Source organism: Panthera leo, chromosome B2 (assembly GCF_018350215.1).
Source record: "Panthera leo isolate Ple1 chromosome B2, P.leo_Ple1_pat1.1, whole genome shotgun sequence".
NCBI classification, from domain to species: Eukaryota; Metazoa; Chordata; class Mammalia; order Carnivora; family Felidae; genus Panthera; species Panthera leo.
The window spans coordinates 33,682,512-33,709,340 of record NC_056683.1 but is presented as its reverse complement, the minus strand read 5'-3'; the positions used below and the strand labels follow the sequence as shown (position 1 = coordinate 33,709,340).

Genomic DNA, 26,829 nt, shown 5'->3' with positions numbered 1-26,829 from the left:
TGTCAGAACTTCGGGACTCCCCAGAGAGAGAGAGAGAGAGAGAGAGTACCAACCAGAGCGGCCCACCGCACTCCTTCCCCAGGGCCTGTACCTGCTGGGCACCATCCTGAGTGATCAGAGCCACCTGGGGGGCCCCGTCCTCCTCGGTCACCATGGCCACTTGGGCTGGGATGGCATCACCTTCTTCTTTCACCTCCGAAAGGTAAGCAATGCGTGGTCGTTTGGGTGGCAGGCTCTCCTCGGCTGCACACGCGGCTAGGAGAGGAAAGCCCAGGCTTACATCTGCCACCAGCTGGCCGCGGGAGGCCTGGCTTGTCCCCCCTCACACCTCCTATCCACACCCCTCACCCTCGAGCTGCTGTTGCTCATAAAGGGCCTGCTCGCTCTCCTCCGTGGCCTCCAGCTCGCCGTGGGCGCTGCGCTTGTGCATGGCCAGGGTGGAGGTCTGTCGGTACGTCTTGCCGCAGGTGCTGCAGGTGTAGGGCTTGCAGTGTGTGTGCACCACATGGTGCTTATACAGGCTCGAGTACTCGGTGAAGCGCTTCCCGCAGCCTGGTACCGTGCAAACGTATGGCTTCTCCCCTGGGGACACTGAGCTGTGAGGGGGGGTGGGAACTGGGGCTGGCAAGGGGAAAACTAAGGGGATGGGAGGGGGAAACAGGGCTGGTGGAGCAGGAGCCAGAGGGAGGGAGAGGGACTGACACCCAGGACTCTGAAAAGACACAGCTGGAGATAATGGCCAGTGGAACACAGAGGGGACAGAAGTGTGGGACCACTGAGCCCAGAGATGAGGTAGGGAGAAAATGGGGAGATGAGGGAAGGCTGGGTGAGTGAAGGCACTGGCGGGGGCCGCTGGGGGCTTGGAAAGTTGAAGGCTGTCAACAGAAGAGGCAGGAGATGGGGGTAACCGATGTTATCAGGTGCGATGGGAAAGTGAGGGGACACATGTGGCCGAGAGGTGACACAGAAGGCTGGATGAGGGATGTGACACTGGGGAGGGTGAGGATACACAGGAGTCATATGGACAGTGGAGGCGGTGAGGAGGTAGGGTGACATTTCACTCTGCTTTTCCCCCCTCAAGACTGACCCTGGCCTTTCCCCAAGAGCTCAGGTGTGGGGAGCAGGCAGGGAGCTGAGAGAGCTAGCTGTATGTTGGACTTAACCAGGGAGGAACCGCTCACTTCAAGTGAGACCGTGGTTCTGGCGATATGGCCGGAACCACAGAACCCCCTCTCCCCGCCCATGGGCCAGCCTGGACTGGCCAGCAGAAGGGCTCTGGGCTAGGAGCCGAGACCATTTCTCAGGTCAGAAAGCCTGCGGTTGAGGGGGCTGGGGCCTCAGAGGGGGTGCTTCTCGCATGCCAGCTGGCCCACCTGTGTGGATGCGCACGTGATTCTTGTAGTTGGTGGCACTGGTGAAGCCCCGGCCACAGTGGGGCTCGGGGCAGGTGTAGGGCCGCTCGCCTGTGTGGGTGCGCACATGTACCTTGCGGATATTTGATGTGGTGAAGGAGCGGCCACAGCCCTCAAAGGGGCATCGGAATGGGCGTTCACCTGTGGAAATGGGGTGGGTGAGGGGGACCGCTCAGGAAGGGAGGTTGTGCCAGAGTGAGGAGCTCCAGGTCCAAATGTGAACAGGGCAGGGCCCAGCCTACCAGTGTGGGTCCGGACGTGCTTCTGCAGGTCTCCTGAGGTCTTGAAGGCCTTGCTGCACAACTCCTCTGGGCACTTATATGGCTTCTCACCAGTGTGGGTGCGCACATGGCTCTTCAGCCCATATCCTGTCCACATGTGGGAGGGAGGGATGAGAAGAGGCTCTGTGGGGCCTCATCCCCCTCATTATCCTAATTCAGAGGTTCTCCACCTTAAGGTCTGCTCCAGCCCTCCTCAGGCACAAGAAGCCTATGTCGACCTCTCTCCCAATCCAGCCTGGGCACATAAGAGGGGCTAGAAAAGCCCACACTTTACTCTTCAGGGGAGCCAGTGCCAGTCTAGAACAAGGGTCTGAGAGCTACGGCTAAAGGTTTCAGAGGGGAAATGAAGGCCGGAGAGATGCAATGGACCAAATACCCCACAGCTGATGCAAGAGGCGGGGGGTCTCTCTACCAAGCCCCCAGGCTCCTTTGGCTGGCCTGGCTTATGCTGCCTCTCACTTCCATAACCGGGTTTCTTCCAGAGACGGCACCCTACAAGACAGAGTGCTCTGACAGCAGTCTCTCTAGGAAGGCAGGAAATTCCCAAAGCGAATCTAGAACTCTCTGTCCTCAACGGGAAGCAGGCCACCTTTAGTCTTCTTTCAGGTAAGTTACCTGTGGCAAAGGCCTTTCCGCAGCTGGGGAAATCACACCTGTACGGACGGTCACCCGTGTGAGCTCTTTCATGCACCTGTGGGGACAAGCAACCATGGGATTCAGAGGGACGAGGGTAGGAATATGCTCTTTGGTTTTCTTTAGAGCTCAGAGCATCAGTACTGGCCACTACCTTTACTTTGCCTCTTTAGCTGAGAGGCCACCTCCTCCAGAGGGCACTCTCTGATTCTCTTCCTTCCTGCACATGTGTGTCACAGGCCCCTGGGCTGACATTTCTGTACACTCATACCTTCCTTCCAGTAGCCAGTGAGAAACTTGAGAGCAAGGACTCGTTCTAGTTAACACAGGAAGGTGAAATTACAGCCTGGGCGGGGCAGGGGAGGAACAGCAAGGCTGAAAGCTGTGTGTGACAACCTTACCTTTAAGTGATGAGCAGTGGTGTAGAGACGCCCACAGCCCTTGTAGCCACAGCGGAATGCTCTGTCCCCAACCTGCTGTCCTTTGCCGTTATGGGGAGCCTGGCTGTCATGCAGAACCTGAGGAAAAAAATCTTGAGGTTCCTGTATGTATTCTCTCTCTTCAATGATGAAAGGGAAGAGGTAGGATATAGGGCCCAGCTGACAGCTCATAACCCAATAAATAGGGTTAAACCTGCCAGAGGGAGAAGGGCAACCTGGGATGATAGATCCAGACAGACAGGAAATACACAATGAAGCACCCTACAGAACAAACAGCGCGGGCATGTGAAGTCACCACCCATCTCTAACAGATAGAGGGAGGGCTAAATGTCACAGGGGCATGACAGCTATGGAAGAAAGGGCATCCCCTAGACAGCTAGGGTAAGGTGGCCTTTCAGGCCACCCCCGAGTGAGGCTGAGATTCAGCAGCCCCCACTTTTGGCCACACACACTTCAGAGGCCACAGCTCTGGACAGTGTTATCCTCTGATGGGAGGAGAGCCCTCCCTCCCAGTGGGAAACCTGTGCTCAGAACGGGCATTCACAAGGGGCCTGCTGTGGGGATGAACTCACCTGGGCTCACCAGAGTGAGGTGACCATAAGCAGCAAGCTGCAGAAGTGCCCAGGGCAGGCCAAGGCAGGGGCCTGCAGGTCCTCGCCAGAAGTCTAAGCTCTAACTATAGCCCCCAGCTGACGGGCAAGTCCTTCTCTGTCATGTCTACTGGGAACATTGCTAAAGCCACCTGCTTCACACCAGCCTCGGGCCTCAGGGAGCCCTCACTGCTCTTCTGCTTTCCTGGGCCAGATCCTGTAGGGACTGTCCCTTAGTATTTGTTTCTGGGACACTTTGGCCTTCCCGGGAGCACCGAAACAGAACTCTGGAAGTTATGGGGAGTAGGGAGCAGATGGGTGAGGCCAAATTCATGGCAAGGTCTGTCTAGTCAGCTCCAGGTCTGGAGGTCAAGCAGCTGACAAAATTTCATGGACACTTAAGCAGCTGGTGAGTGGTGGGGGAGTGTCACAGGCAGCCAGGCCTGCTTGGCGGGCTAACCCACTCAGGTGTTTGGATTTCCCATGTCTCACTTGCTCTCAAGGGAATCAAGGAACTTCAGGGTTGGAAGTGACCTCTGAAGTCATCTAGCTCTATCTCATCCTCCCAGAGGAACGAGCTGAGGCCTAGGAGTGGAATGACTTGCTCAAGGTTAGACTAGGCAGAGGCAGAGCCAGCATGGATCTCAGGGCTCATGACTCAAAGCCCAGTTGTCTTTCTAACAGCAGCAAGTCTCAAATATGGCTTCTAAAATACACCACAGGGAACGGTGGCAGGAGTGGGCGTAGCCCTAAGTGGTCCGCTCTAAACTTTTGTGCTTCATTTTGATAAGACAAGAGAATTTCTTCTCCTTTAACATAGCCACATAGTTTTATTATAAAAACAACTCACCCCAGTCTTTGGGTAACACTAGTGCTCCAGGGAGCCCCACTGTGTCCACCCTGAGGCTCTACAGCTCATCCTAGTGAGGCTGCACTCCAGTGTGGCATGCTCAGAGATCTCTGTGCCCTCTTCCCCCATGGGCAGGACCCTAGCTCCCACGGAGAGAGCGCTGACTGTTGACACTGGGAGAGCCAAGATCCTTTTCCCTCACAGCTAAGCTACTGTGTGGGCCTTGTGTTCCAGGAAGCTCAGGTGCTCTGTTGCATCTGCCCTTGTCATTGCCTACTGAGGTTATTTTTCCAAATGGCTACGTGAGTTGCAGAAAAGAAATAAATACCAGAACATCTGACCTCAGTGGCCTGGAAAACTATTAAAAGTCACTGGCAAGGGCATTCTCAGTACAGAGGATTATTACAACAGCAAAAGTGAAGCTGGGTCTAAATTGCCACTCTACAGATGGCACCATTTCTTACAGCCGCCTTCCCTCTGCAGAAGCATCATAAGCCAGGGCAAGTGTCAACAGCTGTTGGTGGCCCCATGTTATGCACACCCTGGATGGTGATGTGAGAGATGAGTCGGGGAGGCAGCGTGGAGGGACAAAGGGGGTAGTTCAGGCCACGCCCAAGCACAGGATGGCCCTCGTCCCCTAGGGTGGTGGCAGTTTTGGCCAAGGGAGCTGATGGGCAGCATCAGGCTTTGTGAGCTCACCTTGCTGGCATACTGCTCCAGGGCCACCACTGTGTCTGCGCTGAAGCCCTCATCGTCCTCTGCGGCCAGGTCCTCCAAGCCCACCTCTGTCTGCACGGCCAGGATGGCGCTGTCTGACGGCACAGCCACGGGGTGATGAATGTAGGCAGTGGAGCCGTCTTCCAGCTGGACGGCCTCCAGGGCACTGGGGTCATAGCCCTCTGCAGGGAACACGCGGTTAGCCCAGATGCTGCACAAGGGCAAGAGATACAGCTGGGACCCTGGCTTTAAGGTAACGAGAGGTACATATATCAAGGAAGGTTTCAGCATCTCCTGGTCCTTCACCTTGGTGATTCACTCTGGCTGGACCTCCTTCTGGGGCCACCTCTCCTGAGGACAAGGTCTCCTATGGGGCACTGACTGGGAACTCACAAGCTCCATGAGCACCTGAGGGGACCATCATCATCTTGGCCTAGATGACCCTAAGAACCTCCTAACATCACCTCCTCTAATTCCCTCCAGGCAGCACAGCATCCAGAGGGATCTCTGCAGGACACATATGAGATCGTGTTATCAGATGGTTCAACCACTTCCCACTGGTCTCAGGATAAAGACCAACAATAAAGCCCTTATCTTGACACTCAAGGCCCAGTGCACTGGCCCCCGCCTCTCTCATCTTACCCACCCCCCTCCTCTACCTTCTGGCCTTCAGCAGTTCCTTCAAACATGACATTCTTCCTCCTCCCATCTCTGAGCCTCACACGCTGTTCCTTCCTTCTCTTGGGAGTACAGAACCCTCCCTGCCATCCCTCTTCCCCCAGCTAAGTCTACCCTTTAGCTCTCAGCCCAAGCATCACTTCCTCAGAGAAGCCCTCCCTGAGCTGGATCTCCACTTGGGATGATCTGTTCATTGGTGACAGCATGTCTCACTTCTGTTTCCTACACTAGACTCTAGAAAAGCAGGGACTGTGTCTGCCTTTGTCCTCTCTTGTACACTCCACACCTAGCACAATGCCTGGCATGCAAGAAACTACTTGTAGAAGGAATAAACCGTTATTCCTCATTACCTTAGAGGCTTCAGTCTTTTTTTTTTTTTTTTTAATATTTATTTTTGAGACAGAGTGAGAGACAGAGTGCAAGTGGCAGAGGGACAGACAGAGGGAGACACAGAATCTGAAGTGGGCTCCAGACCCCAAGCTGTCAGCACAGAGCCTGATGCGGGGCTCGAACTCACCAACAGTGAGATCATGACCTGAGCTGAAGTCGGACGCTTAACCGACTGAGCCACTCAGGCGCCCCACAGACTTCAGTCTTAAATGTCAGTTAAGTTTTTATTCTTGGTCTTGGATCATGTCCTTGGGTCCTGTTTAAAGCCCTAAGACTTTGTGGCTGTGCTAGAGCTAAAGCTGCCATTGAGGCCCATGCTATTGAGCCCCAAGGCTCAGTTTCCTGGAGGCAGAAACAGCCGCTGATATAGTCTGGACCAGGGAAGGTAAGCGAGACCAGGGAGGGTAGGCGAGACAGTCAATCCAGGTGAGTTTAGGACTATAGCTCCCATGTCTATGCCCCGACCTCTGCCAATTATGCCTCCCTTCCTTCCTGCCACTCACGGTGACTGTGACCCCACCTTTGGGTGTGCGGTGTATGTAGGCCATGCTGCCATCTTCCAGCTGCACAGGTTGTCCATCCTCAAAGGAAAGAGGTTCTGTAATGAGAGCAATGCTTGCCTTTCTCTGGAGCTTGGTGCCTGGGAAGGGTCCCTCAGTGGGGGCTGCCTGGCCTCCCTCCATCTGGTAGAGGTGCCTTGGCGTGCTCTCACCTTTCTGCACCGTCACTTGGTGAATGTATGCAGTGGTCCCATCCTCGAGCTGGATCACCTGCCCTTCAAGCAGCTTCTCTCCTGTGAAGGTGGAAATGGAGAGAAGCAGATTAGGCCCCAAAGAGGTGGAAGGGACACCTGCCTGCTTCTAGAAGAGGCCTGCTTGAGGCATAGTCTGCCTGTCTAAGCACAGGTAACATGTCCCCTGCTCCCTGCTTCCCTGGGCCTGGGCCCCAGAGGTACTACACATGAAGACATCTCACCACGAGGAACCTAACAGCTTCCAACAGAATCCTTTCTTCTCACTCAAGGAGGAGCAACTTCATTTATTATTCTATCCATGCCCGGTGAAGTGGTGACTTCCAACCTAGTAGTAAGTTTCTGAGACTGATCTAGAGAACAAAGAATGCCCTGAAAAATACATTCCTCATCTGCCACTGTGGCACCATGCCCAGAACTAGACCTTCTAATAAGGCAGTATAGCTTAGTGGTTAAAAGCAAGAGGCTTTGGGGGCGCCTGGATGGCTCAGTCAGTCAAGCATCCGACTCTTGGTTTCGGCTCAGGTCATGATCTCCTGGTTCGTGGGTTCGAGCCCCAAGTAGGGCTCTGCACTGATAATGCGTGCTTACCTGCATGCACTCTCTTTCTCAAAATAAAGAAAGAAATTAAAAAAAAGAAAGAAAAAAGAAAAAAGAAAAAAAGCAAATGGCTCTGGAACAGCTTTGCCTGTTAACAGCTTAATAGCTGTGTGTTCTTAGTTTATTTAACCTCTCTGTGCCTTAGTTTCCTTCTCTTCAAATGAGGATTAAAAACTGTGTCTTCACTGGGTTGCTGTGAGGGTTAAATGAGTTAATGAGTAGAAGACAGTGACAGGAACATGGTCAGCCCTCAGTAAGTCTGTTTTTATCATCATAAACCCAATCTGCATTTTTGAAGGAATAGAAAATAAAGCAACAGGGAGCTTATGTGTGAATGCAGCTGTCATGCTACTGCGTATCCTCTAGGTCTTATTCCATTGCTGCTGTGGGGAATGTCTCCTTCATTCACCTCTGACATTTTTTCTTCTTTTCTCAAGTAGGCTTCGCACCCAGTGCGGAGCCCAATGTAGGGCTTGAACTCACCACCCTGAGAACAAGAGTTGGACGAGTAACTGACTGAGCCACCCAGGCGCCCTGACCTCTGACATTTTCCTTTCAATTTTCTTATAAAAAGAAAAACAAACCCGACTCACCTAAGGCAACCAGCAAGCAGTATAGAATATAACAAGACTCCAGAGTTCCTGAGATATTTCCCATCTGTTATCTCAGATGCTTACTGGGGAGCACCTCTAAGAGCAACGGACTCTTCTGTTTAGAAGTAGAATTAGGCCTCTCCTCACGTCCAGTGAATTTCCAAGGGGACGAGAGGGAAAGAGTGAGAAAGGGAGGAAGGGAGAGGGAAGAGTTCATGCCAAGTGGTTTGCTTATTCCTTTCTTCCCGAGCTTCAGGTTTAGGAATTTGAGTTCTTATGATGTGGGAAAAGGACCAGGCAGCTGCTTCTGGCTCAACTCTCTGCTACCTCCCCCGTCAGAAGAATCCCCAAAGTTGCCTCCACACTGAGTCTTCTCGGGTCTGTAACCAATAGTTCTACAAGCCAGCCAAAGGCAGGTAAGGCAGAGACAAAGGTAAGAAGTAGGAGAAAGGCAGTTAGGGTGCGGGAGTGGGATCTCCCACTTCCCTCCCACCAGGAAGCCATGGGCTTCCCCGCATCTAACACTTTATCTGTTGTGGCAAGGGCACCACACTTGGGGTTCTGAGAGCATTAGCAGAACTTCTGCTAGTACAGTGGCTATTGCTTCAAGGCAGGAGACAAAAGGTTGAGGAGAGTTATTGGAGAAAAGGTTTCAACCTAGAATCACCTCTCATACCAGAGACAACAATGGGGAGAGCCAGGGGCAGGGAGAGCAGTTCACATCCCACCTCATATCCCATTATGGAGAGGTGACCAGATGTTCCTGTTTGCCTGGAACAGTTTCAGTGCATTTTTATTCATAGCACACTCTTCCACCCTCAAAAGTGTTGGGCCTGAATAACACGTTTTGTGCCTACCCTAATTACAGATAAGTCTCATAAAATTTCAGGGCTTCCTGCTGCCTAAGCTGGACTCAGAAGGAGCTGCCTGCCAACAAAGATGAAAGCACCCTGGTCAGGAGCTTCAGAGGAGCTCACCAGGGAGAGACATGCCTTTCAGAACAGTGTGGTTCCAGCTCCAGAAGGCCAGCGCGACCCTCAGGAGTGTGCAATCTGTTGTGTGTGAGTCTGCGTACACACACGTGCACACATTGCAGCACCGTGCAGGAGCCAGAGAACAGGGATGGGAGAAAGCTATAAATGGGGACGTGGGGGAGGCAAAGAGACCCAGACATAAGAAAAGAGGGTGGCTTTTTCAGGCCAAGTGCGGCCACTTGCTTTTTATTCATTCACTCGACCATTAATTCACAGCAGAAGACCAAGTCACGAGAAATAATTGGGTCTGTGCAGCAGCCACAGCCATGTCTATACTTCCTAAGTTCTTCCATCCCACTGAGACTGTAGCGGAGGGGCAACATCTATGATGGGAAGTCTGCAAACACACAGTTTTGGGCTTCAAAAGTATTCCAGGCACACCTGGGTAGCTCAGTCCGTTGAACATCCGACTTCGGCTCAGGTCATGATTTCATGGTTCGTGGGTTCAAGCCCCACATTGGGCTCTGCACTGACAGCACGGAGCCTGCCTTGGGATTCTCTCTCTTCTTTCTCTGCCCCTCCCCGACTTGTGCTTTCTCTCCCTCTCAAAATAAATAAATAAACTCTAAACAAACAAAAAAAGGTATTACAGGAGCACCTGGGTGGCTCAGTTGGTTAAGTGTCCAACTTTGGCTCGGTCATGATCTCAGTTCGTGAGTTCGGGCCCTGCATCAGACTCTCTGCTGTGAGCACAGAGCCTGCTTCAGATCCTCTGTCCCCACCTCTCTGCCCTTTTTCTGCTTGTGCTCTCTTTAAAAAATAAACATTAAAAAAAAAAATATTCCAGACAAGTTCCACTCTCCAGAAAACAAAGCCAACCAGACCCACACATCATAGACAGTTCTTGACAAACAACCTTTCCAGAAGGCAACCCTTCCCCCCATATTGTCATATGGAAAGAGCTTGCTGATGAGATTAAGGGGCCTCTTTGTCGTCATCAGGAAGCAGACAATTTAAAATAAAATTAACAAACAATTTATCTGTACACTTGGAAATTAAAACACACTTTCACAATGTATTGAAACGAAGGAGGGTGATGTTGTAATGACAGTCCTTCATGAGGATGTTCACAGAGTCTAAATTTATTTTGAGAGAGAGTGCGCTCGCATGCGCGAGACCAAGTGGGGGAGGGGCACAGAGAGAGGGAGACAATCCCAAGCAGACTCCTTACTGTCAGTACAGAGCCAACGTGGGGCTCAAAATCACAAACCATGAGATCATGACCTGAGCTGAAGTCAAGAGTTGGATGCTTAACTGACTGGCCACCCAGGCGTCCCCCCGCCCAATCACAGAGTCTAGAAGAGGCAAAATAAAGGGTAGGAACAAGGCAATGTTTGCCCAGTGTTGTCCAAGGCAGGCCATCTGGTGGGCCTGAGAATGCAGGTGGGAAAGGAGGCTGTCATGACTGTGCATAGGCCCTGCCCTTCAATGACAGTCAGTTCTCACTCCATGTCCACCTTGATTTTCAGTTCCTTGAGAATTGAATTTCAGGTGAATCCAAATTTCAGATAAACAATGAAGTCTTTTTTTTTTAGTGTTTAGTGTTATTATTTTACTATTTTTAAATATTTATTTATTTTTGAGACAGAGAGAGAGCAAGCATGCGCAAACAGGGGAGGGGGACAGAGGATCCAGAGCGGGCTCTGCACTGATAGCAGAGAGCCTGATATGGGGCTCAAACTCACAAACCACATGGCCTGAGCTGAAGTTGGATGCTTAGTCAATTGAGTCACCCAGGTGCCCCTATTTTACTATTTTTAGTATTCTGTCCCATGTTTACAAATATCCATCCCATTCAGTATTTGGCACATACTTGTACTACCAAATTATTCATTGTTTATCTGTAATTCAAATTTTTTATTTTATTTTTAAAATATTTTTATTTATTTTTGAGAGAGAGAGGGAGAGAAAGAGTGTGAGTGGGGGAGAAGCAGAGAGAGAGGGAGACACAGAATCTGAAGCAGGCTCCAGACTCTGAACTGTCCGCACAGAGTCCCACACGGGGCTCGAACTCAGTGACCCACGAGATCATGACCTGAGCCAAAGTCAGACGCTCAATGACCGAGCCACCCAGGCTCCCGTTTATCTGCAACTCAAATTCAATGGTATACCCCGTATTTTTATTCCTGGAAACCTGAGTGGGGCCTGAGGCATGAGATCTATAACTGGGTGTCCCCCTCTGTGCCTAACCTTGCTTGAAATAAAATAAACTGCTTCTAGAAAGTACTGAGAAACTGGACAGGGAATTATTTGAAGAGCAGGAAGTTATAACCACCACTGTGTTCATTCGTTTCCACAGGTTTTATGAACTACTCTTCACATGTAAGGAATCCTGCCTTCCAGAGGTCTTGGTTGCTGCAGCTGGGCTAGTCTGATTTTCTAGGCTGGCCTGCCTGGATGGCACTTTATTTTAAAGCGTTCCCTTTTTGCCAATTACCTCAAGAAATTCTCATGCAGAGTAAGTTGTGGCATGCAGGTGGGAGGACAGAGTGGGGGTAAGACTCTTAGAAGGGGACACTCCTCTCCAGAGGCTGGGGGAAAGGGCAGGATTCTGAGGTACCTGGGAATACTCACCTTTGACAGCTTGCTGGACATAGGCTGTCGTCCCATCACTGAGGGTCACCGTCTGCAGCCCCAAGCTCTCCATGGCAAACTGCTACTTGTATACTCAGACATGAAGTTGGCTTCTGGCCAGCACCAAGAGCCACAGCTGAGGTCAGAGATTTCCTTCTGGGTCACAAGTCTGAGAAAATGGACAGTCAAATTATGAGTTGTATACCTTCCTCCTGCTACAAGGATCTACAAGGAAAGAGTGGATGAGGCCAGCCAAGAAGAAAAAGAGATGAATTCTTCCAAGTATACAACCGTGTTGGTTTTTTATGAAGAAGGTTCAAAACATACCTATTTAAGAATTCTTGAAGTTGAGCACACGACAGAAGCACACCAAACTGTTTGTAAAACCCACTTTTTTTTTTTTTTCCTTTCTGAAGTTTACTTATTTATTTTGAAGAGAGGGAAAGAGTGCTCTACTGGTGCAGAGCCCAAAGTGGGGCTTGAACTCACGAACTGTGAGATCATGACCTGAGCCAAAGTCAGACACTTAACTGACTGAGTCACCCAGGTCCAATCAAAACCCATCTTTAAATTCACTCTCCTCAGAAGGAAGCCCCGTTGAAGGCAGGCTGCCAACCCCAAGCTGCTGATTCTCTCTACACATTCTGACATCTCTCCCATGCTCAGATCTATCCATCCACTGGCCTTGCTGGCCATCATCAATGAATATCTCACAGGCATCACTAACAGAATGAGTCCCCAACAGAACTCACAATGGGCTCCCCAGAACTGTTCCCCTTCCAGTAGTCCCTATGCCTGGACTGGCATCTCTGCCCACCCAAAATTGGTGGGGTCATCCTTGATTCTTCCTTTTCCCTCAAAAATCTCGATACACCACTATCTGACACCATACACAAAAATTAACTCAAAATGGATTAAAGACTTGAATGCAAGACGTGAAACCATAAAACTCCTAGAAGAAAACATAGGTCATAAGCTCCGTGACATGGTCTTGGTTCTAATTTTTTTGGGTCTGACACCCAAAGCAAAGGCAACAAAAGTGAAAATAAATAAGTGGGACTGTATCAAACTAAAAAGTGTCTGCACAGCAGAGGAAATCATCAACAAAATGAAAAGGCAACCTACCGAATGGGTGAAAATATCTGCAAATCATATATCCAATAAGGGGTTAATATCCAAAATAAAGAACTTATATAAGTCAACACCAAGAAACCAAACAATCTGATTAAAAAAGGGCAGGACCTGAATAAATATTTTTCCAAAGAACACATCCAGATGGACAACAGGTACATAAAAAGATGCTCAACATCCCTAATCACCAAAGAATTGCAAATCAAAGCCATAATGAGATCTCACTTCATACCTGTTATAATGGCTATTATCAAAAGACGCAAAATAACAAGCGTTGGGAAGGATGCGGAGAAAACGGAACCCTTGTGCACTGTTGGTGGGAGTGGAAATTGGTATAAAGTGGAAAACAGTATGGAGCTTCCTCAAAAAATTAAAAATAAAACTACCATATGATCCAGCAATTCCACTTCTGGATTTTTATCCAAAGAAAATAAAAACACTAACTTCAAAAAAAATAAAAGCATCGAGCATTATTTACAATAGCCAAGACATGGAAAATACTTAAGTGTCTATGGATGGATGAATGGATAAAGAAAATGTGGAGCATATATAAAATGGGATATTATTTAGCCATAAAAAAAGGAAATCTTGCCACCTGTGATAACATGGATGGACCTAGATGGTATTATGCTAAGTGAAGTAAGTCAAAGACAAATACCGTATGAGCTAACTCAGAAGTGTCTTTAAAAAAAAAGACTCCAAACACCCAAACTCATAGATACAGAGAACAGATTGGTGGTTGCCAGAGGCAAGGGTCAGGGGTGGGCAAAATGGATAAAGAGAGTCAAAAGGTACAAATTTCCAGTTATAAAATAAGCAAATCACGGGGATGTAATGTATAGCATGATTGACCATAGTTAATAACAATACTGTGTTGCGTATTTGGCAGTTGCTAAGAGAATAAATCTTAAAAGTTCTAAACACAAGAGAGAAAGTCTGCAATTATATATGGTGAGGGATATTAACTAAACTAACTGTGGTGATAATTTCACAATATATACAAATATTAAGTCACTATGTTCTACAACCCAAAACTTAGTATAATGTTGTATGTCAATTACACCTCAATTAAAAACAATTTTAAAAAACTTAAGAAGTATATGTACCTATTTCAGGTGAGTATCACCTCTCACATCTTACCATTGTTAAGAGCCTCCTAAAGTATGTCCTCAAATAAACTCTTGCCTGTTTCCTATTCACTTTGTAATACTGTGTCAGAGTGCCCTTAAGAAAAAGTACAGGGGCATCTGGATGGCTCAGTCCATTAAGCATCCTACTCTTGATTTCAGCTCAGGTCATGATCTCATGGTTTGTGACTTCCAGCTCCACCTCAGGCTCTGTGCTGACAGTGCAGAGCCTGCTAGGGATTCTCTCTCCCTCTCTCTCAAAATAAATAAACTTAAAAAGAAAAAAAAAAAGTACAAGTCTACATCCGCTACTTCCTTGATCAAACTCTTGAGTAGCTTGCTATGGTCCTTGGACTCCACCTTGTCAGCATGGCTCCCAGCCATGATAAATCCCTGCAGCCCTGGGCGCTACCTCTTCCTGGTACTCACACTAGAGTCGCCTACTTCGGTACTTATCACTACCTCTTTAACATTTGTTGCCCACACAAGACTTTGGGCCCCAGCCTGGTTTTTGGTTCACTGTGGGCTCTCCACAAATCCTTGTGGAGTGACTCACCGGGTCCTTGTGTGCAGGGAGGGATGTGCTGTAGCGTCCTGCTGGCAGGACTTCCTTTGTACTGGCATACAGCCTGCTTGAGCCAGAGCCCAGACTTATGAAGCCTTGTTCTAGGTTTAGCAGTGAAGATTCTTATTGCCACCCATCCACAGAAACCCCCTGGACTTGGGATTTGGACTGCCTACTTGATTCTCACTGATTTCAATTAGTGCTGCCCAAACTGTTTTCACATCAGGGCACCCAGAGAGAAGGATATTTGTATATGGCAGATGCTGCTATTCGAAGCCAGGAGCAACCAGCTGGGGTTCTGGCAGGCCCAAGGCTGAGCGGGTCAACATTTTTACATGACTATAGCCTACTTGTGACACACCTGTTGGGATGTTCTCCTTTAGACTTGGTGTCCCCACTATCCATAAACATTTACTGAATGGGCCAAGGTACTACTAGCAGTAATAGTGAACAGTGCTGTAGAGCTAACTGTGTACTAGGCATTTTATATATAGTAACTCATTTAATCCTCACAACAATCCTGTAATTAAATAGTATTATCCTCACTTCATAGTTGAGGGAATTGAAGCCTAAGACACTAAGTAACTTGGCTCAAGGTTGCACAGGTAGTAAGTATGAGAAGAGGATTTTGAATCCAGGCTATCTAGCTCCAGAGTATGCTGTCATATACTTTACTCTGTAGCCTAGTACAGAGGTTTTTAGACGGGCGTTTTTAGGTCTGGCGACCTGAAAACACTTTTTTGGCATGTGAGCTTGTGCATTTTTCTGAAAAGAAGGGAGTTTAAGATTGTCATGAGAGTCTTACAGGAATTAAAGGTAAAGCACCACTGGTCTAGATGGGAATTCTGACATCTGACCCATATTATCTGGTCTACTAGGTTCCTGGCAGTGACCCCAACCTTGCCCAGAGCCTTGATAACCACAAGCTCTGGTCCTGGCCTCTCTTGGTCTGCTCCATGACCCTCGACCTTCAGAGTCTTAAGCAGGGAGAGAAATTCTTTTGGTACCCTGCTTCTGTTAACAGCATTGTCAGAAAAAGGATGCATATGAGACCTAGGTCTGGAAACAAAGCAGATTATGGGTTGAAAAAGGATTACAAAATGGCCTCAAATCTTTATGGCTGGCTCCTGTGGCTGCTGCTGCAATAGGTGGTTTAATTCAGCACATCTGTACTCTATTGAGACATTCTGAGGAAAACCTGTGGCATGGTTAAGAACGCAGGTTCTGGAGTCAGACAGCCTGGGCTCTAACCCAGGTTCTACCTCTTTGAAGCTGTGTACCCTTGGGCAAGTAACTGAACCTCTATGAGCTTCAGATTCCACTTGTAAAAAAATGGGGATAATAATAGCACCTTCACAGATTGCTGTAAGGATTAAATAAGGTCACATATGTCAGCATTTAGCACAGTGCTGCCACATAAGAAGTACCCAAGAAAAACTGGCTCTGCGGAGGGGGATGGAAGAAAAACCTAAAGAGAAATGCTTTTGAAGCAATGGGTATTCTTAAACGTAGCCAAATAGTGGAAAGAGCCCTGTACTAGGAATCTGCAGAAATGGTTTCTAATCTCTTTTTTTTTTTTTTTTTTTTTTGAGAGAGGGAGAGAGTGCATGGGCACACGAGCAGGGGAGGGGCAGAGAGAGGGAGAAAGAGAGAATCCCAAGCAGGCTCTGAGCTGAGAGCACAGAGCCTGATGCGGGGTTTGAACTCACGAACCATGAGATCATGATCTGAGCTGAAATCAGGAGTCAGATGTTTAACTGGATTGAGCCACCTAGGTGCCCCTATATTAATTAACTCTTTCAAAATCTTAAAAATAACCCTACACAGAAACAGGTACATTATTTCCATTTTATGGATGCAGTGACCGAGGCTTAGAAGTAATTTATTCCAAGGTCCCACAGCTAGTAAGTGCGGAAGCCAGGATTCAAAGCCAGACTGGCCGGCCCCAGAGTCCATACCTCTCAATATCTGGTGCATTTCTTCCTTCTGCTAATATAGTGTGACACAATGTCAGCACTCAAAACACTTGACTATTGATTGTTTAACTTTCATCTCACCCACTGTAACTTAGACCCAGTCCTCCTGGACCTGACCACAATGGAAAAAGGGAATAGCTGGTAGCCACATTTCCCAAAATAACGCTTCTTAGACTCAAAGAAAACAAATCTCCACTCTTTTACATGTTCTCATGTGCAGGCTAAATATTCAATTTTCCTCCTTAAGCCCATAATATAAACCTTTAAAACAGTCAACTCTTGCTCTGTAACTTTTCCTGATCTCCGATGCTGCCTTCCAACAGAGCCTGGCTGCGGGTGGTGAGAAGGTGTTTTGTGGCTGCCAGGCATATACAAGTGTCTGATTGCCATTTTTCTCCCTTGCCTTTGTGAATCGATGCTCTACTCTGAATCCTTCTGTGCCAGTACTGAACTAACAACAATGATACTGGCAGGGCCAAAGAGAGGCTTGTCACTGTCTCAGGATGGCTGTGACTGAGCATTTCCTGCCTGCACTTGACATTTCAGATTCATAACTCCTGTGGCCTTTTGAGAAAGGATGGAGGGGGAGCAGGGGCAGCTGCTCTGTTTTCTCCTTGTAGGGTATAAGGTTTGCCAGCCCCCCAGTGACCTAAGCTGGGTATTAGGGAGAGACAGACTGGGGGCTGGGGGAGGGGTGGATAATAGCCATGATAAAGGGTAGAAATGAAAAGGAAGTACTCCTGGGGTGCCTGGGTGGCTCAGTTGGTTAAGTGCCTGACTCTTGGTTTCAGCTCAGGTCTTGATCTCAAGTTTGTGAATTCGAGCCCAGCACTGTCAGCACAGAGCCTGCTTGGGATTCTCTCTTCCTCTCTTTTGCCCCTTCCCACTTCTCTATCTCAAAATAAATGAACTTAAAAATTTTTAAAAGAAAAGGAAGTATTTTGGACTCTACCATAACTTGCAGCCAGCTTCTGTTTGTTGACTTTTTAAAATGAACATGGGACACCTGGGTGGCTCAGTCAGTTGCGTGTACGACTTTGGCTCAGGTCATGATCTCGCAGTTCGTGAGTTCAAGCCCCACATTGGTTCTCGGTGCTGTCAGCCCCATGTCAGGCTCACTGCTGTCAGTGCGGAGCCTGCTTCAGATCCTCTGTTCCCCTCTCTCTGACCCTCCCCGGCTTGTGCTCTCTCAAAAATAAATAGAACATAAAAAAAAAAAAAAAAAAAAAAAAAAAGAACTTAACCTGGCTCTGATGCAGGAAATAGCCCTCTGGCTTCATAATATATAAATGTTTCCTAATGTAAAAACATAAATTATAATTTATCTGGAAGAGATAACATTTGGAAAAGCTTTTCAGATACTTTGGATCTTTAGGTCTTTCCACGAAACAAGATGTGCTTCAATTATCTCCTCAAAGCAGAAAAATAAGGGTTATGAAAGACAGGAAACTAAACAGTAGCCACATATTTGTGTTTCTCCACTTTGGCACGGTTCAGATCTAATCTGATCCACACGCAAGCTAGGCTTCGCCTTGACTACAGGCACCTGTTCACTATTCCATCATTTTCTGCCAGTCCAAACTCCTCGGACATTTGAAATAAGGCTTTCTGTACTCTGCTTCAGCCAGCCCAGAGGGCAACTGTATTTAAAGCCAAAAAAAGGAAAAAAAACCAAAAAACAAAATATTCACTTGGCAAGAGAAGAATGTTCAACTTTGGGGGGAAGAAAAGACTTAATTTTCGCTCAGAAAATTCCTCATTTGGAAATAAAAGTTCTCAGAGAGGAAAAAGTGACATTAGGTTGGAAGAGACAGAGGCTCAGCAAGTCAAGTGGCAAACAAATTAGAACCAGATTTGGAAGAGCTGTAGTAAAACGATTCAGTATTTGTTATTATAGAAAAAGACTTCAATGCACACACAAAAACCTTGGTGAAAGAGGCTTGGTTCTGTGGGTTTCCAAACACTAAAGAGAAAACAGGAAATTAATAACAGAAACTTGCACACATTTAAAACATCAGCTAAACATCTCTTTGCAAATGGCACAGTGATTTTAAAAGCCCAAATCACTTTTTAGTGTGGTTCCTATTTAGCTACTACAATTTTATAGATTTGAATTAGTCACAGAAAAGAGTAATTAGGCAAAACGGATTATTTTTAATTCCAAAAGGGCAATGAAAATGCAGACCCCTTTACTGCAGAACAGAATTCATTTAAACTAAAACAGGTAACTTAAAAACTTAATTTTCAGTCATAAGTTTAAGAATTTTAACACCTTAGCTCGTAAACACCCAACACAGAATCACGGCTATTTCAAATCCACCTTTAGTCCACTGAAAAAAAGTCCAGAATAAAGTCATTTTGGAGGGGGTGTACAATGGGTGTACATTATACCAATATGCAAATTAATACAGATATTATCAAGTTACATCGGACTTGTTTCTGGAATTCAGCCTGGGGTCACTGCTGGCTTGAGAAGGGCTATTTGAAAATGAAACATGCCATCAGCCATCAGGAGGAACTGGATCATCATAGTTATTTAGGTACATAGTGTTATTTAAAAAACATCACCCTGGACAAAAAGGTTAAATTTATGCCATCAGTTCATCAAAATGGAACAATACCCAAATCTCAACTAGGAAGAGAAGGTAGTTTTAGCTTCTGAATCAAAAATCAAGGCAAAAGAAGAGTTAGGTTTTAAAAAAAAAAAATCAACATTGGGGAAAATATTGAAGAAAGAAAACATAAGACATGATATTAAAAACACATGCAACTTAAATATACACTTAACAATGGTTAAGATGGTAATTTTTTTTTACATGTATTTTACCACAACAAAAAAAAATTGGGTGAAAAAAAACCACATGCAGACATATACAAACCTCCAATAACAGTCTCAAATTCCCACTAGACAAATAAGGCTATAATATGAATTCATATAAGCAAAAACACTAATAGTAAATAAATAATACAAAAAAGGTTCACTGTCATTAGTAATTAAACTACAAGAAAGAATAATCATGGTGGTATATATTTACTCCATTACCATAAATCAAAGTATTAATATCCAGTAGACAATGAGATACCACTACACGCCTATCAGAATAGCCCAAATCCAAAACAGCAATAACACTAAGTGTTGGCAAGGATGTGGAGGAACAGGAACTTTTATTCATTGCTGGTAGGGATGCAAAATGGTACCGCAAAACAGTACTCTGGAAGACAGTTGGGCAGTTTTTTACAAAATTAAACAGTCTTACCAAATGATCCAGCATTCCTACTCCTAAATGAGTTGAAAACTTATATCCACAGAAAACTAGCACATGGATGTTTATAGCAGCTTTATTCATAATTGCCAAAGGCTGGAAGCAACTAAGATGTCCTTCAATACACAAAACTGTGGTACATCCAGACAATGGAATATCATTCAGTGATAAAAAGAACGACTGGGGCACCTAGGTAGTTCAGTTGGTTAAGCGTCTGACTCTTGATTTTGGCTCAGGTTATGGTCTCAATGGTTGTGAGATGGAGACCCATGTCAGGCTCTGTGTTGGGCTTGGAGCCTGCTTAAGATTCTCTCCCTCTCCCTCTGCCTCTGCCCCTGCCTCCACTTGTGCTCACTCGCTCTCTCTGAAAGAAAGAAAGAAAGAAAGAAAGAAAGAAAGAAAGAAAGAAAGAAAGAAAGAAAAAGAAAAAAGCCACTAAGTCATGAAAAGACATAGAGGAAACTTAAATGCATTTTGCTAAGTGAAAGAAGCCAATCTGAAAAGACTACATACAGTATGTTTCCAACTACATAACTTCTGGAAAAGGTAAAACTGTAGAGACAATAAAAGTATCAGTGCTTGCCAGGGGTGCAGGGGGAGAGAGGAAGGATGAACAGATGGAGCACAGGGCATTTTTAGGGCAGTGAAATGATTCTGTAGGATACTGTAATGGTGGACATATATCTGACGTTGTATATTTGACAAAACCCATAGAATATATAGCACAAAGAATGAACCATAATGTAAACCATGAACTTCAGTTAATAATAATACGTCAACACTAGTTCATCAATTGTAGCAAATATACCACACTAATGCAAGATGTTAATAATAGGAAAAACTGGGAACTGGGGCAGGGAGGGGAGTATATGGGAACTGTCTGCATTTTCTATTCAATGTTTCCATAAACCTAAAAATGCTCTAAGCAATAGACTCTATTAATAAAAACAAAAATCCAAACATCAGTGTTGGCAAGGCCAGGAGGCAGGCACAAATGTGCATTGGAGATGGCACTAGAGACAGCTCCAGGCTCTCCAGGGCACAAACCATCAATGCTTAACCCCACCAGGGGTTAACCCCACGAGGAAAGGTTCAGAATCTGAGATCTAAGAACCTCATCTTCATAATTTATTCCACAAAGAGAATGCACAGAAAACAGCACTACTTGCACAGGATGCTTAAGCCTTTTAAATAAGAACCATGAAGACCATCTGGATTAATGGAAGAAAGTCAACAAACTAACACTAAGTAGTGAGACATAAGGTTGAACATTCACTCAGTTTCAACTTGCAGAAACCTAAACTCCAAGTGAGAGGAGAGGAAAAGAGGCCAAAAAGAAATGAACGGGGTATAACCTTAAAAAAAAAAAAAAAGTCGCTGGAATGGAAAGATACCAGCATGGAGTAGAGAGGTGCTTCTCCATTGGACACTAAACACATTTGCTTGGTTATCAGCTCCTCCCTCTTGGGGTTTCCTTTTATTCTTCCCACAGCCTGCCCATCACTAGCTGTACCTCATCCCTCTGATGTCCTGCAGAGAAAGACATTCCTCCTTTAATTCATGCAGTCTAAGGACTAAGGTAGGGAACTTCTTCCTCTAGAATTTTCCTTCTTTCTAACCACAAGAGGTCTAGTAGTTGTTTTTAAATGTGGTATTCCTCGGGGTGCCTGGGTGGCTCAGTCGGTTGAGTGTCCAACTTCGGCTCAGGTCATGATCTCACAGTTCGTGAGGTCGAGCCCCACGTCAGGCTCTGTGCTGACAGCTCGGAGCCTGGAGCCTGCTTCAGATTCTGTGTCTCCCTCTCTCTCTGCCCCTCCCCTGCTCATGGTCTGTCTCTCTCTCTCTCTCTCTCAAAAATAAATAAACATTAAAAAAAAAATAAATGTGGTATTCCTCAAACTGGGCTGTGTTGTGCTTTGTATGTCTTGTGGCATAGAGTGTCATGGTGGGGCCCTATCATTCAGTATCCTATGGTGATCTCTGGGGAATCTGTATATTCTTCACTCAGAGCAATGTCCATGAGGCTGTGGGGAAACAGGCAGAGTCTTACCTTGCTGGGGACGGGTGGGGAGGGGCAGAGTATACATGGGTACGAACTCTGTGTAGGGCAATGTGGCAGTATCAATCAGAAGTACAAATGTGCCTACCATCTGACCCAGCAGATAGGTCATGTATGACATGTATGTATGTATGTAGACAGAACATGTGGAAAATGACACAGGTCTAAGGTTCGTCATGGCATCCCTGTATGCAGTAATAGCAAAAACATTAAAAGCAGCATAAATGTCTATCAATATGGAATTTCTATACTATGTAGACATAGTTAAATGAGGAAGGTCCTTACATACAAACACACAAAGATCCCCAAAACATATTAAATTTAAAAAATGGCAAAATATAAAACAATGCCTTCTGTATGCTGTCACTGGCATGCAAAAATCTGTAGAAAGACAATCAAGAAATTACTAAGTAGGGTTGCGTGCAGAAGGGTAACAGAGTGACTGGGGAATAGCAACAGAAGGATGACTTTTCACTGGACTTACAGACCAAAAAAAAAAAAAAAAAAGTTAGCCTCATGAATGTTAAATACACAAATGTATTTATATGTTAAATAAACAAATATAAATAAATGAACAAAAAAAGAAACTCTGGAAGCATGCTTTGCATTCCTTTCGTTGGCTACAGGAATATCTACGGTTCTGCATTTGTGAGGCATGGCTAGTCCAGTGCTGACAGCATAGATTCTGTTATACAGCTTTGCAGCAAAACCAAACCTGAAACTTTAGCTTCACGGCTCATGGATCGTATGGAAAGGTGACCAAGCTGAGCATGAGGCAACAGCAAATCTGCACAGGATCTGAGAACAGGTTGGCTCTAGCACGTGTGTCCCCAGCCTGGTTACAAGGGTCAGTCTGGCTGAAGTGGTAGCTAGGCAGGGGCTGCCTTTCTCCCTCACTGCTTCTGTGGCTTCAGACGGTACTTCTTAGGTTGAGAGGACGATTTTCTCAGACAGAGAGAACTCTGGTCTCAGGTACACCCTTGACATCTAAGCCTCAGGTCAGTTCCACAGTCTCAAGGAGCCCCCAGGTCCTTGGTTCTTATCGTAACTGCATGGGTGCCATGCTTTATCAAATACCCCAAAGCAGCAGGGACTCCCAACAAATGAAGAGCGATACAGTGAGAAATAGTACCAAACTAACAAGTTCTATCTGTGCTTCTTGGAGATGAATCATTTACTGAGGGCAAGCCAGGAGTAAATGTTAACCCAGAGGCACCAGAAGAAGTGCTCTGACTTCCAGCTGGTGACAATCTAATGTGCTGTGAGGCTTTGAACGTCACATTCAACATCACAGATCTTTTCCGATTCTGAGCTGTAAGTGAGGAGCCTAAATAGGCCCTTCACTTCTACTGGCAAAACAAAGACAACCGTGAGACCCTCACATCAATACATAGTTCTCTACCTTGACTGAGCGCTGCCAGGGCAAGAGGCATCCAAGGTTTCGTCAGTAGCTTTTGGCCACCAGTTAAAGACAATAGCTTCTGCTGCACTTGGATTTGTATCTCAGTGGTTTTTTCCACTCACCAGGACAAAATTTCCCCATTCTGTTAAATGAAAGATGATGATTACATATCTACTCTAAACAAATTTTGTGGGTGATCTGTCAGTGAAGATGGGCTGTATCCTGTGCTCTTGTTTAGCTGGTCAGAGACTCTCCTTACAATATAAACACTGACATCTAAATGATACATGGATAAACATGGCACAGCGACTATGCTTCCAGATGCAGTGAAGGGATTACTCTGCCACGGTATGTTTTCCTTAAATTGGACTCTTCTAGGGGGAAAATAACACACTCCTACTTTCTGTTATACTGCTTATAACTTGGCGTAATCAGCACCTAACACAGAATGTGTCCACAACTGAGCTCTTTGCTCAAATTTGAATCCTAAATCAGCTCCACTTACTGGGAATTCATTCTAATTGAAACTCTCGAGGCTGGATTTGAAACCATCTACTCCAGAACCACGAGCTCCTTAAGAGAGAAGATCCCAACAGAGGAGTAAACGTTGAGTGAAAGAATGAGGGAGGGAAGGAACGGAGCCCCACTGCCTTAGCTCTGCCCCAGCTCTGCCCCAGCCCCAATGACCACTTGGCCTCACTTGAAACATCATCTTGCTTCATCTCTGACATCCAGTTCACTGTTTTCCCAGACCCAAGTCAGTAACAGGCTTTCCCTGGCTCATGTCACACCAGACCACTGGTGTCTGGCCTGTTTCCTCTGCACTTAGCAGCGAAGCTGCACCAGGCAGCTGGTCTGTACTGTTCCACGAGGGCACAGCTGCATCTTCTCCATCACTGTATCCTCTGTGCCCAGCACACAGCAGGCACTCACTGGGTATTACTTTAGCAAAGGAAGGATGGATTCTTAACACCAACACTGCTAGCTGGCATAGGGCTCAGCAGTTTTCAAAATGCTCTTCGATGTACAGATATGTTATCTTGTTTACTCTGAGCACGAATTCGTGGACTCTCACAATGGGCGTGGGCTGAGAAGATGGCTTGTTTCTAGTCTAATGCAGGCATTCTGCAGATGAAGATATGGAGGCCAGAACTGCTGAAGAAGTTCCAAAGGATCACGCAGCTAGCAGGTGGCAGAGCCAGGCCTCACTCCTGAACTGCCAGTGTTCTACTGTACTGCCCTGTCTCTTGCTCAGGAACAGTGTTCTTTCAGTTCTCAGGAGAGCAGAAATTTACTCATGTCTAACAACTTGTGTATCCAGTGGCTTATGCAACATCTCCATGCCCAAAAAGCACCTGAAACTTGACACACTCAAAAGTTAGTTCCTTATCTATCTCTTCTCACAACCTACCCCTCCTCCTGCTTCCCCATTTCACTAAATGATAACTCCATTCTTCAGTTGCTCAGGCCAAAAAGGAGAGAGCCATCCTCAACTTCTTCTGTTTCTTTTACATGCCATATCTAAGCCATCAGCAAATCTGGTGGCTTCTCTCTCTCTCTCTCTCTCTCTCCACGCGCACACACACACACACACACAGCCAGAATCCAACCACTTCTCACTTTTCCACTGCTTTACTTTGGATGCAAGCCACCAACTTCTCTTGCCTGGACTCTTGGAGTAGCCTCCTAACCAGTTTCCCTCCTTCCACTCTTGCGTTCTATGGGTCACTCTCAGCAATGCAGCCAGAATGATCCTGGATGTCAGATCACATCACTCATCTGTTTAGAGCCCTCCAATGGCTTCACTCTCACAAGGCACAAAATCTTAATGTGACCTGCCACCAATCCACTCACGCTCCCACATCTCTCCTGCTGTTTCCCCTCTCTTACACTACTGCAGCCATACTGGCTGGCGCCTTTATGTTCCTCAAATGTAGAGTATACGAGGCATACTCCTGCTCTGGGGCCTTTGCACTTGCTGTTCCCTCTGACTGGAACACATTTCCCCCAGATATATGCTTGGCTCACCCTCTTAACTTTTTGGCTCAAATGTTACCTTTTCAGTGAGAACTTCCTTAACCAACCTATTTAAAATTTAACACTGACTCCAGGAACTCTCTCCCTTCTCTGCTTAATTTTCTCAACATAAATTTTACTTGTTATTTGTTTTTGTATGCCTGTCCCCAACAGGTGAGCTTCTTAAGTCCAGGAACTTTGTTTTATTCACTGCTCTGTCTCCAGGTACTAGAAAAGTACCAGGCCTCTAGCAGGGAGTCACCAAACATTTGTGGAATAATGAATGAATGAGTGAATGAATGAACATCCATACCTTTAAGATGTCCCAGTAATCTAAAGGCCTTAGGCCAAAAATGGAAGACCCTAGTTGAGCTCTGGTCTCCCGTTCACCTCCCCCCACTCCCTTCACCTTCTCACTTCCAGGGCAATAGGTGCTGGTTACCAGGATGTTACAATTCCTGCGCCACCAAGTACAAAATTCTGCAGGGTGCTAATTTTTGTTTTTAGCGCCCTATCTCACAAACAGAAAAGGTCAGGGATAGGTTAGACTAAATATACTACTTAACCTAGATAATAGTACTGACTCAGTAACATTTGCGTTGAGGTGTTTTCCAAGGAACAGTGCTAAATTTGCACTTGTTCAACTAGCTTTTTTTTTTTTCCAACTTTTATTAGGGATTTCAAACATACACAAAACTAGAAAGAACAGTGTAACGTATCCTATGAACCCAAATCCACAACTTCGGCAATTACCATCATTTTGCCAATCTGGTTCCCCCTATTCCTGGACCGTCTTTGCAACTCCCAGTAAAAATTTCACATTGCTGTTTTCTTGAAAACTGGTCTGTATATAACAGACCCTGGCCTTGTAACCATTGCATTCTATCAACAGCGGCAACCAATCTCTCTAGTCTTACCAAACATACAGTGAAAACAAGTACTTACACCCATTCCCTTTTGCAACCAATGACTAAAAAAGGAAGTGTCTAAATTCCAGACTGTTTAAATCAAGGGACTTGCCCATTATGCGTCTAGAGGGATTTGGGGAGGGGGGTTGTTGTGGCTACAAAATGAACATAGACGCAAACTGTTTTTACTTGTTTGTATCTGATGTAGAATTTCTGAGTTCATTCAATCCAGTCAGTATTACTGACTACCTCATAATACAGACACTAGATTAAGATGATATTAGATAAAGAAAACCCAGCCGCTATTCTGAAGGAAATCACAGTGGAGCCAGGGAGTAGGTTGAGAAGTACACAAATAACTAAGATCCATGGCAGAATACGTCCTGTGCCCTAAGAAAGATTAAACAAGCCTAAGGCAAAAGCTTATTTTTAAAAATCAATTTGGGAGCACCTGGGTGGCTCAGACTTTGGCTCGGGTCATGATCTCCTGGCTCCAGAGCTCGAGCCCCATGCTGAGCTCTCTTCTGTCAGTGCAGAGCCTGCTTTGGATCTTCTGTCTCCCTTTCTCTGACCCTCCCCCCTTGCATTCTCCTTCCCTCTCTCTCTCTCTCTCCCAAAAATAAATAAATCTTAAAAAAAAGATCCATTTGTAGACCCCAGGGTTTACCCTTTCCTTAACTCTAGTTTTACTCTCTGCTGTTATGTATTATTATATAGCCAACAAGAATATTGTAGGAGACCTGGGAATTTGGTGACCTACAGAAAAGACTCTTGGATGTGGTCTTTAATGTCACATTTTGCTATTCACCATCCAGTCTTCCGGTGGGAGGGCACTTGAA

At 46.1% G+C, this 26,829-nt stretch overlaps 1 protein-coding gene and 1 long non-coding RNA gene across 4 annotated transcripts in view; one reads left to right on the top strand and one right to left on the bottom strand.

Annotated features, from left to right (window-relative positions):
• ZNF76 (zinc finger protein 76) overlaps positions 1 to 26,829 on the bottom strand; it is a 32,949-nt gene that overhangs the window by 2,848 nt on the left and 3,272 nt on the right. The window contains exons 2-12 of one of the 3 annotated variants that reach the window (XM_042938532.1): positions 23,067 to 23,208; positions 11,544 to 11,712; positions 6,704 to 6,784; positions 6,512 to 6,589; positions 4,906 to 5,105; positions 2,728 to 2,844; positions 2,309 to 2,384; positions 1,655 to 1,780; positions 1,374 to 1,553; positions 349 to 582; positions 92 to 255 (exon numbers count right to left, since the gene is read on the bottom strand). In XM_042938532.1, the coding sequence (XP_042794466.1) occupies positions 92 to 255; positions 349 to 582; positions 1,374 to 1,553; positions 1,655 to 1,780; positions 2,309 to 2,384; positions 2,728 to 2,844; positions 4,906 to 5,105; positions 6,512 to 6,589; positions 6,704 to 6,784; positions 11,544 to 11,616 (1,329 nt within the window). In that variant the 5' untranslated portion in view covers positions 11,617 to 11,712; positions 23,067 to 23,208. The remainder of the gene's footprint in view (positions 1 to 91; positions 256 to 348; positions 583 to 1,373; positions 1,554 to 1,654; positions 1,781 to 2,308; positions 2,385 to 2,727; positions 2,845 to 4,905; positions 5,106 to 6,511; positions 6,590 to 6,703; positions 6,785 to 11,543; positions 11,713 to 23,066; positions 23,209 to 26,829) is intronic. The other 2 variants (XM_042938531.1, XM_042938533.1) reach the window with 2 other exon arrangements.
• Positions 5,086 to 5,524, top strand: LOC122219814. The gene is made up of 2 exons (XR_006202560.1): positions 5,086 to 5,176; positions 5,407 to 5,524. It is a non-coding gene; the product is annotated as an uncharacterized LOC122219814 (long non-coding RNA).